Source organism: Perca fluviatilis, chromosome 9 (genome assembly GCF_010015445.1).
Source record: "Perca fluviatilis chromosome 9, GENO_Pfluv_1.0, whole genome shotgun sequence".
In the NCBI taxonomy this organism is placed as follows: Eukaryota; Metazoa; Chordata; class Actinopteri; order Perciformes; family Percidae; genus Perca; species Perca fluviatilis.
In genome coordinates this window covers 31,607,896-31,623,026 of record NC_053120.1, presented here as the reverse complement: position 1 = coordinate 31,623,026, position 15,131 = coordinate 31,607,896, and the positions used below count along the sequence as shown (strand labels likewise).

At 46.7% G+C, this 15,131-nt stretch overlaps 1 protein-coding gene across 1 annotated transcript; it reads left to right on the top strand.

Annotated features, from left to right (window-relative positions):
- Positions 1 to 1,592: 1,592 nt before the first annotated feature.
- Positions 1,593 to 12,949, top strand: psma3 (proteasome 20S subunit alpha 3). The gene is made up of 11 exons (XM_039811896.1): positions 1,593 to 1,726; positions 3,067 to 3,149; positions 3,491 to 3,601; positions 5,710 to 5,824; positions 5,903 to 5,976; positions 6,799 to 6,871; positions 7,124 to 7,189; positions 7,377 to 7,423; positions 11,580 to 11,647; positions 12,294 to 12,358; positions 12,765 to 12,949. The coding sequence occupies exons 1-11, from the start codon at positions 1,706 to 1,708 to the stop codon at positions 12,807 to 12,809; spliced, it is 768 nt and encodes a 255-aa protein (XP_039667830.1). The 5' UTR covers positions 1,593 to 1,705; the 3' UTR covers positions 12,810 to 12,949.
- The last annotated feature ends 2,182 nt before the right edge of the window (positions 12,950 to 15,131 follow it).

Sequence of the window (15,131 nt, the reverse complement as noted above, 5' to 3'; positions counted from 1 at the left end):
AATCAGCTGTTTGTTGCTATGGAGCTTCATGTGTTTGCCTTAACGTCGATCGGTCGCTCCGTCTTGATTTGTTGTAAAGAAAACCGTTGAGTTGTTTTTTTAAAGTGCACTAACGTACACGAATGTTTCTTCTTCTTCACTCTTATGTGACCAAAGCTTCCGTTTCTGATTCTAGGTGGCGTTCAACGACGCGATGAGACTTAAAAAGATTAAAACAGATGATTTATGAAATTCACAACATTTTGAGTTGTTTAAAGTTCCAGCAGGTCTGTAATCCAGCTGTTCATCATCAGAGACTGAATAAAACTTTATGGACACTTTTCTTACAATCCTCTGTGTGTCCACGGTTTACTACACACACACACACACACACACACACACATATACATGCACGCACACACACAGACATATATATATATATATATACACACAGACGCACACACACACACACACACACACACACACATACATGCACGCACACACACAGACATATATATATATATATATACACACAGACGCACACACACACACACACACATATACACACACGCACCCATATATACACACACCCATATATACACACACACATATATATATATATACACACAGACGCACACACACACACACACATATATATATATATACACACAGACACACATATACACACACACACACATATATATATATATATATATATATATATACACAGACGCACACACACACGTATACACACACACACACACACCCATATATACACACACCCATATTTACACACACACATATATATACACACAGACGCACGCACACAGATGCATACACACATACATATACACACGGACAGACACGCACGCACATATATACACACACACACTACAGACACACACACAGACAGACAGACACATATGCACGCGCACACACAGACATACACACAGAGACACACACACACACACAAGGTTGTCTATAATGTCCCTTTGCTCTCTCGTGTCAGTCTGTCTTTGAGGTTTTAAAGGATCTCGAGTCATCTCTGTCTGCAACGTCACTCCGCATCACCAGGCGGCGCCAGAGAACTACAAACACTTCTTCTGTGGTTTGAATGTCTGCAGCTTCTGTCAAGCTCACAGCAGAACGCGGGAAACGCACAGGAAATGAACGTTTCTCAATTTATAAAAATAAATTTATAAATGTATAGTTCCGTCTTAATATGACATAGCCATAGACAGTATATATGAAGGATATGGCCAGAGTTCAAAATTAGCACCATTTACCAGCCAAATGCTGGTCAAATATGCAAGTGGCTGGTAGATTGCTTCACTCACCAGCCAAAAAAAACAATGGTAATATTTTCATTGGCTGCTAAAATTTGAAAATTTTTTGAACCCTGGATATAGCCCATATAATCCTTTTTAGTGAGCGACAGAGTAGGAATGTAACCAATTACATTTACTCCAGTACTGTACACACACACACACACACACACACACACACACACACACACACACATATATATACAGACACATGCACACACACAGACATATATATATATACACACACAGACACACACCACATGTAGTTGTGTCATCGTCACTGAGGCTTTTATTGTGGAGGTCGTAGCCGGAAGCTCGGGTAGGAGTCTGACAGTGTGATGAAGCGCATGCGCAGCGAGCGGAAAAGCAGTTGCCAGGATCCGCAGTGAGTTTGAGTTAAAATGAGCTCCATCGGGACCGGGGTGAGTGTTTCTCAGTTCTCTAAGCCGCAGCTGCGCTTTAACTTCAGTGTGGCTGCTTCTGTGTCATTTTTAAATCATGTTCGCTGAAAATAATCTATGTTTATTCATAAAAACCATTCATAATAACCTGTAGCTTGCTCGCTAGCTTGTGTGTTAGCTTGCTGAGTCACAACGAGGCCCGCTAGCCGAAGCTAAACTGAAACTGAAAGTGTTTTTAGTTAGAATTTAAGTTAGCTTCAGCTGGCTGTGGATGTGTGGAATCGGACAGAAGGAAGACAAACCTATTGTGTCTTCGTCCTATAATATATATGTGTATAATGGGTCACTTTAGGGATATTAGTTAGTGATGTTGACGGGTTAGCAGAGTCAATGCTAACAGTTAGCTCCGCCACACTCCAAACTCCCTTTACAAAAAGTCTGATTTAAGTTCCCTGTCGGGTCAGCTGAACTTACCCGCCCTCAAAAACATATTTAATACTTTTTATACTACACTGCACAAATACTTTTGATTTAATCGGGCTGAATTTGAACAGCCTTAATTCACATAAAGTCAACGTTAGAGCTGGAACACCCTTCATTATTAAATGTGCTTTATTTTAATTTAACTTTACACTTTAAGTTGAATTATTTGGGAGATGATAGCGGGTCAGTTTGAGGTGATATTTAGGGTGTTTTATGTTCCGTCTCATGAATATTTTGAGCTATAGAGAGACAGACAGATGTAACATTAAATGAATGAATCTTATTTGGTATTTAATAGATTAATCCCAAATCTGATGTATCAGTTTTAATGGGATGTTAAAGCACTGCGCTGTATACACATATATTAAATGGTGTGTTTACTCCGTTAACCTGCTAAGTTTACTCTCTCTGTCTCTCTCTCCTCCTGTCTGTCTCCACATGTCTCTCTGTCTGTGTGTGTGTGTCTGTGTGTATGTGTGTGTGTGTGTGTGTGTGTGTCTGTGTGTGTCTCTGTGTGTGTGTGTGTGTCTCTGTGTGTGTGTCTGTGTGTGTCTCTGTTTGTGTGTGTGTCTGTCTGTGTGTGTCTCTGTGTGTGTGTCTCTGTGTGTGTGTGTCTCTGTGTGTGTGTGTGTCTCTGTGTGTGTGTGTGTGTCTGTGTGTGTGTGTGTGTCTGTCTCTGTGTGTGTGTCTGTCTGTGTGTGTGTGTGTGTGTGTGTGTGTGTCTGTCTGTGTGTGTCTCTGTGTGTGTGTGTGTGTGTGTCTTCTGTGTGTGTGTGTGTGTGTGTGTGTGTGTGTGTGTCTCTGTGTGTGTGTGTGTGTGGTGTGTGTCTCTGTGTGTGTGTGTGTGTGTGTGTGTGTGTGTGTGTGTGTGTGTGCAGTATGACCTGTCGGCCTCCACCTTCTCTCCAGATGGGCGGGTGTTCCAGGTGGAGTACGCCATGAAGGCCGTAGAGAACAGCAGGTAATGACCTCATCACTCAGCAGGTAATGACCTCATCACTCAGCGTCCAGAGGGGAGACCATGACATCATCAGGACTGAGTCATGTTAAATGTGCTAATAACATCTCTCAGCTATTTACTTTATCTTATAGGCCAAAAACCTTTCATCTTTATCTGGTGGAGGAGTCAGAAGTTACGTGTGTGTGTGTGTGTGTGTGTGTGTGTGTGTGTGTGTGTGTGTGTGTGTGTGTGTGTGTGTGTGTGTGTGTGTGTGTGTGTGTGTGTGTGTGTGTGTGTGTGTGTGTGTGTGTGTGTGTGTGTGTACTGAGCAGACTCTTTCTAAACTCTGTCTGTGTTTCCAGCACGGCCATTGCTATCCGCTGTAAGGACGGTGTTGTGTTCGGCGTGGAGAAGCTCGTTCTGTCCAAACTCTACGAGCAGGGCTCCAACAAACGCATCTTCAACATCGAAAAATTTTAAAAAAAAAAAAACAAACAAAATACGACATCACATACACAACACACACACACAGCTGCAGCAGGAAGGGATGGTGAGAGTAACTGTGCTGAACTCTTGGCTGTCTGACCAATCCCTGACTGTTAGCCATCTTTCTCCAGTCAACAGGTGGCGCTAATCACCAAAGTTTTTATGCGTCTATGAATCTGGACCTCTGCCACTTAATGAACTAAACTAGCATTAGCACTTAGTTTAGCTAGCGTTAGCCAGCAGCATGTGTGAGACGTTCAGCGTTGGTAAGACATAATGCTGCCGAAGGAAGCGGTCTCTATCTTCATCCTTCGTCCTGCTCACGGGTCATACTGTAGCCGCTGTCTGGATCAGACCTGGATCAGACCTGGATCAGACCTGGATCAGACCTTCAGATGATCAGCATCACCTGATGGGATTCTGTGGAAGCATTTTGCACTTGAAAGGTGAAGCATCCCAGATATGAAGGCTTATAGTGGGCCTGGAGCGGAAGATCTTTACCAGAACACAACGGGACCCGACGGGCTCCGTCTTAATTTCTATCATTTTGCTCGTGCCGCTCTCGTGCCGGTCTCGTGCCGGTCTCGTGCCGGGCTCGTGCCACTCTCGGGCCGGGCTCGGGCCGGGCTCGTGCCTGCGCTCCAGGTTGCGCTGTAAGTTAGCGGTCAGGTGATGCGTTTGTGTTAGTATGAAAATGGATGCTGAGGAGGGGGGACGGAGGCTGGACTCTGGACATTACCTTTTGGTTGCACCGGCAGAGAAAGAAAAGTCTGAGGCAGTGTCTTCACATAGATGAGCATCATTAATCATTAATAATCATATATAACTATCATTAATCATTAATAATCATATATAACTAAAGGCATTAACATGATCATTAATCATTAATAATCATATATAACTAAAGGTAAACTGAGCACATGTGGTATTTCAGAAGAGTGTATCAAACTGGTAGCCCTTCGTATGACAGTCGGCAGGAAGTAGCTCTCAGCTTAGAAAAGGTTGGTGACCCCTGGTTTAGTGTATAGTGTGTAGTATAGTGTGTATTACCTGTAGATGTGTATGTGAGCCTCCAGATGAAGGCAGAAAGTCCTGGACCCAGACAGGAGACTTTCTGGTCTCCATCACCTGATTAATTAAACCTTTCCTTCTCCACGGTCTGCATGCTGACACACTGCTGCAGAGAGGGGGGGGGGGACACAATGTAGCCCAGTTTACCTCCCAATCAGGTCAGTGCAGGACCCCCAGAGCTACGGGAGGAGCTGGAGAGCCATAGCTTTCTCCCCACCCACTTAGGCTAATAAAGTCAAAACACAAATGCTTGATCAAGGGCCCGACCCAATCATAGCAGCGTAAAATCTCTAAACTCTGCTGCAGATCAGCTACCTGATCTGGCAAACTAGCGTAGTGCCGGTTATAACCGGTAGAGAGCCGCAGAGCGAAGGCAGCAGAGCCGTTCACCCTTAGCCTAGAAATCTAGACCACCCTGGTGGCAGCACATTGATTTTGCAGCCAGGGCCAGTCTAGCAACTCTCTGTTGGCTTGCGAGCTGGAAAAACAAATTTTGGTCAGGCCAATCACATCGTGTATAGAGCCAGTGGGCGGGGCTTATGGCTGCTGCTGGTGAACAGAGGTCTTCTGAAGACTTTGAGTTCAGCTTTTCTTTGAGAAAAGAACAAAGAACGGCTCTGAAGTCATTATTAAAAAAGGAAGATGTGTTCAGAGTTTAAAGTTTAATCTACCAGCTAGCTCTGCTACCTTCTTTGTTGCTCTGATTGGTTGGAGCGCTATCCTATTGGTGCAGAGGGAATTTGAAAGACAACAGTTTGTCCCGCCCCTCGAGATTGAGGGAGTTCCCAGACCGAACATCTGGATGTGGGTCAGACCCAACATCTGGATGTGGGTCTGGCTGGTCAGGCTAGTTGACCCTGTTACTAGTCGATGAACCACTGAAACCATTTTGGAAACATTATTTTAAGTTCCAAAAGAATCTGTGGTGTTGCTTTAAGGGCCGACTCCAGCTGTGAGTGGGTCTCCTCTGCCTCATGAACAGAGCTGACCCCAAAGAAACCTGCTGTCACAATGACGTAATGACCCCCTCTCTCCAGGCAGTAGCCGGGCTGTTGGCCGATGCTCGCTCGCTCTCTGAAGTGGCGAGAGAAGAGGCGTCCAGCTTCAGGTCCAACTACGGACACGACATCCCGCTGAAGGTTGGTCTCGGCCGTCAATGTGTTTCTTATGCTAAGCTAACGGGGATGCTAAGCTAACGGTGTTTCCTGTCGTTGCAGCACCTGTCAGACAGAGTGGCCATGTACGTGCACGCCTACACGCTGTACAGCGCCGTGAGGCCGTTTGGCTGCAGGTCAGTTCATTACATCATCACAGACACACACACATACACACACACACACACAAGAAAGAGACACACACACACACACACACACACACACACACACAAGAAAGACACACACACACACACACACACCAGAAAGAGACACACACACACACACACACACACAGAAAGAGAACACACACACACACACACACACACACACAGAAAGAGACACACACACACACACACACACACACAGAAAGAGACACACACACACACACACACACACAGAAAGAGACACACACACACACACACAGAAAGAGACACACACACACACACACACACACAGAAAGAGACACACACACACACACACACACACACAGAAGAGACACACACACACACACACACACACACAGAAGAGCACACACACACACACACACACACATACACACACACACAGAAAGAGCCACACACACACACACACACACACACACACAGAAAGAGACACACACACACACACACACACACACACAGAAAGGGACACACACACACACAGAAAGAGACACACACACACACACACACAAACAACACACACACACAGAAAGGGACACACACACACATACACACACACACAGAAAGAGACACACACACACACACACACACACACACAAAGAGACACACACACACACACAGAAAGAGACACACACACACACACAGAAAGAGACACACACACACACACAGAAAGACACACACACACACACAGAAAGAGACACACACACACACACACTCTCCAGAGATAGAATAAAAGCAAAGAGCTCCAGCTGACAGCGAGTGGTGTTTGTCTCTCTGCAGTTTCATTCTGGGCTCGTATGACAAAGATGACGGTCCTCAGCTCTACATGGTCGACCCATCAGGCATCTCACACGTGAGTCTACACACACACACACACACACACACACACACACACACACACACACACACACACACACACACACACACACACCCCTTGGAGAACCCCCAGATTGCTGACATGTCCTCAGTGTGCTGGTGGAAGTCCAGTAACTGTCCAGTAACTGTGTGTCTGTCTGTGTGTGTGTGTGTGTGTGTGTGTGTGTGTGTGTGTGTGTGTGTGTGTGTGTGTGTGTGTGTGTGTGTGTGTGTGTGTGTGTTGATTCAGGGTTACTGGGGTTGTTCCATCGGAAAAGCGAAACAAGCCGCCAAGACCGAGATAGAGAAACTGCAGGTGAGTCTGAGTCCCAGCTCCTGCTGGTCTGTTCTAGGACTCTAATGGACAAGTTAATATATCAATCAGCTGCAGCACTGATACAGATCACTTAATCTGTGTGTGTGTGTGTGTGTGTGTGTGTGTGTGTGTGTGTGTGTGTGTGTGTGTGTGTGTCTGTGTGTCTGTGTGTCTGTGTGTGCGCCAGATGAAGGAGATGACGTGCAGGGAGGTCGTCAAGGAGGTCGCAAAAATGTGAGTCAACAACATTCAAACTAAACTTTATTGAGACGGAGCAGCAGCCTGTTAACTCGTGACTCCCTCCACAGAACGCGGAGTTAGTTCTGGACCCACGGGGATCAGGTCTGTGCAGAGACCCTGACATGAACTGAACAGAATTTGAGAGGATAAGTAGAAACCCTGAGAGCTGTAGAGGGTTAAAGTGGACTGAGGACTCCTGTCCTCTCAGAACTAGATGATCCTGAACAGTGTCGGGGAAGTTACTTTTAAAAAGTAGTGTTGGCTCGTTACTTCTTAAGTAAAGTAATCCATTACTTTACTTAGTTACCCCCTATGGAAAGTAACTTTTTACGTTCCTGTTTATGTTGCTTGACTTTGGGCAGAACCCAATATCTGTTCCTAAATGTGTAGGCTGTCATAAAGGTCTACTATGGAAGACATAACCGGTATTTCTTTCGTGCTCTTTATTATAATAAATCTATCAAAAGGCTCCTCAGGAGCAACCTGGTAACCTCCAGATATAACCAGCCTCCTCTAAGTCCAAGAATCTCTTAAAAATGGCTTGTGTACATAAAACCAAATGGCATAAATACAGCTTAGAGGTAAAGACCTTTTAGCCAAAATCAAATCGAGCACAACTTCAGCGTGGGGTAAACTGGCCGGAGCCAACCAGTGTGACATCACGGGAGCGCCATTACTGTTTATACCTGGCGGTGGCGACACCAGCTGCAGTCTTCTCCTGACCACAGGGGGCGCTAATGAGGAAAGACTAAAGAAGAAGAAGAAGGTAAACGACGGCAGAACTGGCAGCAGCGTTGATGTCAGTGCTGTGATCTGATTGGATGAGCCACTTGGTGGGATCCAGCCTTTCATTCACCGTAACAGAACCCATCTTAACCAGAGAGACCTGCAGTCCCTCTGAGTCCTGGCAGCACGCTGTCGGCCAGCTGGTTCACGCTTCCTGTTTCCTCTTTGTCGCGCGCCGCTGATGATAATAGAGTGGACTCAAAGTCCGGGCACGCCAGCGAGGTCCGTGTAATCTTGACGTCACGTTGGCGCGCGGCAGCTCGGCTGCGGCGACTGCGAAGAGGCCTTTAAAGCGTGACCATCCTCCGAATGAGAAGCGATGATCGTCTGACATCCTCCTCATGAAGGATCTCCAGGTGCTGCTGGTCTCTTAGGTTCGGCTGACAGGTGTTCCCTTCTGCACTTCCAGCATCTCTGGTTGGACCGGATCCACTTTCCGATCTGTTCAGTAGGGAGGATCCGGAAGTTCACACACTGATTCAGACAGTGTTGTGTGGTGTTACAAAAGGGGGCAGTGTGACTTGGGCTCACTGGGCCGATCTGAACCACCTGATTTTTAGCAGACTTGTATAGTCCAGGTGCCAGAAAGTATAAATCCTGCCATGTTTTTGGATCTGCCTCTACATCTAGAACAGGTGTTTTCACTAACGAGCTCCTCTACCTGGTAGAGGAGCTCGTTAGTGATGGTTGGGACAGCTGCTGGACAGGATTTCTACTTTCTGGCACCTGGACTATACACCTCTGGTTTTTAGTGCCAGCGGGGATGCTCGTGGCTCGCTGCTGTGGACCTGGACTTGGACTGTGGGTCCTTGCGTCGATCGTTGGAGAACTGGCGTTCCTTGCTGTGGTCAACGTTGAGCTGTGAACCATCGACCTGAACCTTCACCTCATACCCTAGCCAGTCGGCTAGATCAGGGCTTCACATGCCTCCTGAAGGTAGCTCTTACATCATTTAATTTTTTCATTTTTTATTTATTAAACAGGAAAAGATTAAAGACAATCGGCCTGACTCAGTGTAAAACAGATTTTCAGCAGACACACAGACCAGGAGAATGAGCAACAGGGCAAAGCCATGAAGCTGACTCAATGGTCGCAGGTAAACCTCTCCATTAGATCGCGAGCAAATGAGCTGGCCCTCCTTCAGTCTGAGGGCCGATGGAGAAGAGGACATCAGGCATGGGTGGCAGCCAACCGATCCCACATCAGCACTACCTGGGTGATTACCCCTCATCAGGAGGTCTTCTGGGGGGGGGGGTGGTTGAGAACTTGTAACTAACAGCAGTAGTTTCTCGCCAGGACACAGTGGGAGTACCTCCATCACTCAGAAGTTGGCGCTGGCTGCTTCTGGCTTGCCGTGCTTGCTCTGCTGCCGCCAGCCTCCGTCAGGGACCGGGTGGAGACTACTGGGCGAGCTCGCTGCTGAGAAGCCGGTGTCGCTGTCAAATCTGTCCCTGAGAAACTGGAAAAGGAACTACGTTTCACTACCAAATGTTCAGTAGTAGCGCGTCATAGCCGGGACACATTTAGCCGATTATCGGCCGTCTGACAGTCTGGCGAGGTCGGTGACTCCAGTCTGTTCGGGGTGTCCCGGGCCGGGACATGTTTTTGATGTGTTTAGTGTGAAACGCTCCCAGACCTGGGATGTCTTATATTAGGTCCTACTGATTCCTGCCTCCGCCGAGTGTTTCAGAACAACGTTACGGCTCTCTCCCTATTTCCTCTACCCCCCCTCTGCTCTTTTTTCTTTTCTTTCGCGCTGCGCTCAACTTTTTTTTTTATCCCCGCGACTGAGTGGTGTAATAGTTGCGCGACACAACGAATCGATAATGAAATTCGTTGCCAACTTTTTTAGTAATCGAATTTTATCGATTTTATCGATTCGTTGTTGCAGCCCTAGTATATACAAGTGTAGAATACAATTTACATACATACATGCATACATAGTGTGTATATATAACAAAATACAATGTGTGTAATATTAAATATGAAGTAACTAGTGTGAAAGTAGCATGACAGTGCAATATTGTAATGAGACCAGTTGCGACATTGGAGCCTCTTCCTCTTCCTCAGATGGAGTATTTGTTGTCCTCTACAGAGGACATTTACTACAACAACTGTGTATTAATACTAGGGATGAACTGAATCCAGATTTTTGGGGTTGGTCTGAGTCCTGAACCCCCTGGTTGAGATGGTGCTGACTCCTCCTCCCATCCTCAGTCCATGAACCCAGTAAACTCATGAATGAAGTAAACAGGGACTGTCCTTCCTTTGCTGTACCTGAAGTTGCTGCATTCTGGCTGCTGTCTGGAGATTCCTTCGTGCACAACTCGTATTCTTTCAGCTGTTTCAGACCAGATGTTGTAACAGCGGCCATGTTGTGTGTAGTTTAGGGTCCTCGCCACCACTAGACCAATCAGCATTGAACAGACTGAACATGTAGCTGGACTTGAACGGTCTTCTTTTGACTCAAAGTTCTGCCAAACAACAACTTGTTCTGCTCACCAGATCCATGTCCACTTCCTCTCAGCCTGCTGCGTTGAACGCTCCACCTACGTAAACACCTTCCCGTAACCAACGGCGCCGTCGCTACGGCGACCAGCGTAGCGCGCCGAGTGCAAGCGTAGGGTTCGGTTCCCTGGGAATAAACTCTAAGGTTCAGCAGAAACCAGAACCCCGTGAGAAAGCCCAAATATTCAGCCGGATCAGTACATAGAAGCAGGGTAAATGAACCATTACATATCACAGGATGTTTAAATGGTTCTAAATCGAGGCCTAGAACGACCGGAGTCTGTCTTCTTCTTTCAACTGTAGAGATGTAGTAGGCTTAACCAGTAAAGGCCTTTCTAGGAGACCCAGACCTAGTGTTAGGTAACGTTAGTCGGGATTCTTCAGCTGAAATAAATCAGCTTTCAGCCTTTTAGATCCCAACCTGTTCATGTGTTAGACCGGCCCAGTCCCAGTCCAGCCCTACATGGAGGGCTAGGGCTACTTCATGGTATGTATACTAGCTGCAGCCTGGCTGGGAGCAGCTTTTACTCTCACTCCCCCCTGGAGAAGCACCAGTGTACGTACGCTGCTCTTCTCCACACGGAGACAGCCCCCCCCCCCCATATCAGACGCTGTGGGACTAACGTTGGGTCCCAGCCACGCTGCCATCACCACCTTCTTCAAGAGGAAGGCTCGCCGCTAACTATCACGTAAAACACAACGGTCAAAGGTTACTCTGATCTCAGGCAGCGAAACACTTTCAGCGTCAACATCGCAATGTGTCCTTCTGAGGGGGCGACTGATTGATATAGAATATAATAACTCTATATAGTGTTAGCTGAGAGGAGTGCTAATGGCTCTCTGTGCTGTATTTCAGAATCTACATCGTCCACGACGAGGTGAAGGACAAGGCCTTCGAGTTGGAGCTCAGCTGGGTCGGAGAAGGTGAGAACCACCAATCAGGGCTCTGCTCTTCTACTTCTACTTCCTGTTTTTACCTCAACGCCACTCGTTCTTTCACATTTCTCTATTTCTTTAAAGATGCTTTAGATCAAACGTTAACAGGAACCAGCTGATCACAGATCAGTCTCAGATCAGAGCAGGGAGGCATGATGAGACACACACACACACACACACACACACACACACACACACACACACACACACACACACACACACACACACAACACACACACACACACACACAACACACACACACACAACACACACACACACACACACACACACACACACACACACACACACACACACACACACACACACACACACACACACACACACACACACACACACACACACACACACACACACACACACACACACACACACACACACACACACACACACACACACACACACACACACACACAGACACACACACACACACACACACACACACACACACACAGACACACAGACACACACAGACACACACACACACACACACACACACACACACACACACACACACACACACACACACACCAGTTACATTCCACATGTTGCACCAACCAAACACTCAGCAGCCTTCTTTAAAGAGCCTTGTTCCTGCTGACCCCTGTGTCCTCAGTGACGAATGGACGGCACGAACTCGTACCCAAAGACGTCAGGGAGGAAGCTGAGAAATACGCCAAGGTAACACACACACACACACACACAGGTGCGCTGACACACAGACACACACTCTCTGCCTCTCTGATCCCTGTGTGTTTGTGTGTGTGTCTGTGTTTGTGTGTGTGTCTGTGTTTGTGTGTGTGTTTGTGTGCGTGTTTGTCTGTGTGTGTGTGTGTCCGTGTGTGTATTTGTGTGTGTGTCTCTCTCTGCATGTGTGCATGTGTGTGTGTGTGTGTGTGTTTGTGTCTCTGTGTGTGTCTGTTTGTGTGTGTGCGCGTGTGTGTTTGTTTGTTTGTGTCTCTGTGTGTGTGTCTGTTTGTGTGTGTGTGTGTGTGTGTGTGTGTTTGTTTGTTTGTGTCTCTGTGTGTGTTTGTTTGTGTCTCTGTGTGTGTGTGTGTGTGTGTGTGTGTGTGTGTGTGTCTTCCAGGACTCTCTGGAAGAGGAGGATGACTCCGATGAAGACAACATGTAGACTCCTCTCTGCTGACGGCTCTCACACTTCAGATTCTTTTTTATGTTTTATAGTTGATGAATGTTCACACTGGTTGGTTTGATTTTGGTTTGATGAATTTCAGCTTTGAAAATAAAATAAAAGTTGGAAAAAAAAGTTCAGTTTGTTTGTGTTTTTCTGTCTGACTCCGTGTTGTGTCCATCAGCTGATTACCTGTCAGAGAAGACTATTTACTCATGACATTTAATTTTACTTTAAGTACTTTTATTAAACTGAAGTTGTTTTTTTGCACATAAGCAACCTTTTTTATTATTATTATTATTGTTATTATTATTGTTAATAATCGTCAGTGATCATCGTGCTGAGAGCTGACTGACAGCATGGATTCAGGCCATAAAGCTGTCAGTGTGATGGGTTCCTGACAGGCAGCCATCGGTGGGCTCGCTCTGCATCTGTGGTGTAGAAATAACCTCAACACTCCCAGAGAGGAAGATGACATATATGGCTTTGTCGTCACTCTTCCTGTTACGTAAAAGCGCCAACAGCCCGCCCACTCCTGCTCTTTACAAACAACGACTGTCTCCGAGCAAAACCGGCGCTTTTCCCCGGGATTATCCTTAAAAAAAATTGCATTTATCGTCTTCATGCTTAAGTTTAGCTCGTTAACCGAACGTCTGTGAAGTAAAAAGCACAGTGTAGCTGTTTGTTGAGGCGCCTGGCTCAACACAATCCCTGTTATGTGACGTTATCTCGCATATGGAAACCGCATCGCGAATCTTCATTTGAAAATGTGTACACTTAATGTTTACTGCGGTCATCGGCGAGTTATTGACGTGACAGAACACAAATTATTACCTTAAACAAAGTGACAATAACACATCTTAAATTCGGCATACCTGTCATGCAACAAGCAGCGTGTATTTAAATACATTTTAAACTTTTGTTCACTATTTGACCTCTCTTTCCAGTTGTTTTGGTCCAGTAGCATTACCATCGAAACGCGCTGGCAAACCACACGAACCGGTGTAATTGTTTAGATTTTGAGTAAATGAACTGACGATTTATGAGCAGATGTATTAAAAATTCTAATTAGCATTTACATGTATTAAGTATTGACACAGTCGAGTCGATAAACAAGGTTATACTAACTCAGAAGATTTTTGAATGGAGTTTGGTGTGCAAATCTCCAGCACGTATCGGGGCAGGGCTTCCTACATTGTCACTATAGACAAGGAAGCCCGCTCAGCCAATTGCAACGCGCCGTTTCTGGGAACAAAAAGCGCGAGGCCAATTGTGATGTCCAGTGGCGGGTTTTTCTTTCGAACTCGCTTGTGATTGGACAATTATCCAGCAGATGCCGTCATTTCCCTCGTGGCGCCGCGTTCGTATCGACTAATGGCGACGCCAGAAGAGGTATGTCCTATCAAAATCGAGGAATCGCTTGGCCAATGAGATTTCTTCGTGGCGACCACCGCTGTCACTGCAGCCAATCGCGTGTCGGGAAACAGAGCTCGGGGCTCAACAGCTTGTTGTTCGTGTATCGCTTTGCAGCCCGAGGAGAGAGGAAGCAGCCGCGGCCTGAATGTGAGTAAAAAAAATCTTTCTTTTCTCTCCTGAACCCAACTAAAACTTGTAACGGTTAAAATCACCGGCATGCCGGAGACTGAACGCCGTGTGGATGTCACCGGAGAGGCCGGGAGCTCTTCGGTTAGCTGGCTGTGAACTGAATGGCAGCGGCAGTGAAGAAATGTGAAGCTTCTTCTTTGTGGAGATATTAAATAAATAAAACAGTTCATGTTCCGTCACATAGCCCGGTTCGGCTCGATAGAAACTTAGTTTGGCCCGGAAACAGGAGCTAATGTTGCCGCTAGCCGAGCTGTTATCCCAGGGGTTAAATCTCCATATGATCCACTAACCAGCGGACGGTAGTTGAGTCGCTAGTTAGCCAACTAACGTTAGCTAAATTTAGCTCCGGAGAGTAAACGCACCGATCGGTTCTCTGCTCAGAACAGCCGTTGTTTGGACTTTTCTCGTGTCTAGACTCGGTTATGTATGTACCGGGTGTCTGCCCACCCAGCAGCTGGTCGCTAGCAGGCGGTTTTGGGAGGGAGGGAGGAGGGAGGGAGGTAAAGTTAGCCGAGCTAGCCGAGCTGACATGGCGAGCTGTGTGATGGCGACGTGACTCACAGAGGGGCTCGCGAGCGGAGCGGGAAGGCAGCGTTCTAAACCGTTGGCTCTAACACGGGATACAGCTACGGGGACGACAGTTCAGTCAAGGCACTGAAAGGACTAGTTAAGTTCAGGGAAAAGGTCGTGGTTTGGGTTAAAATCCTTCCGATCAAC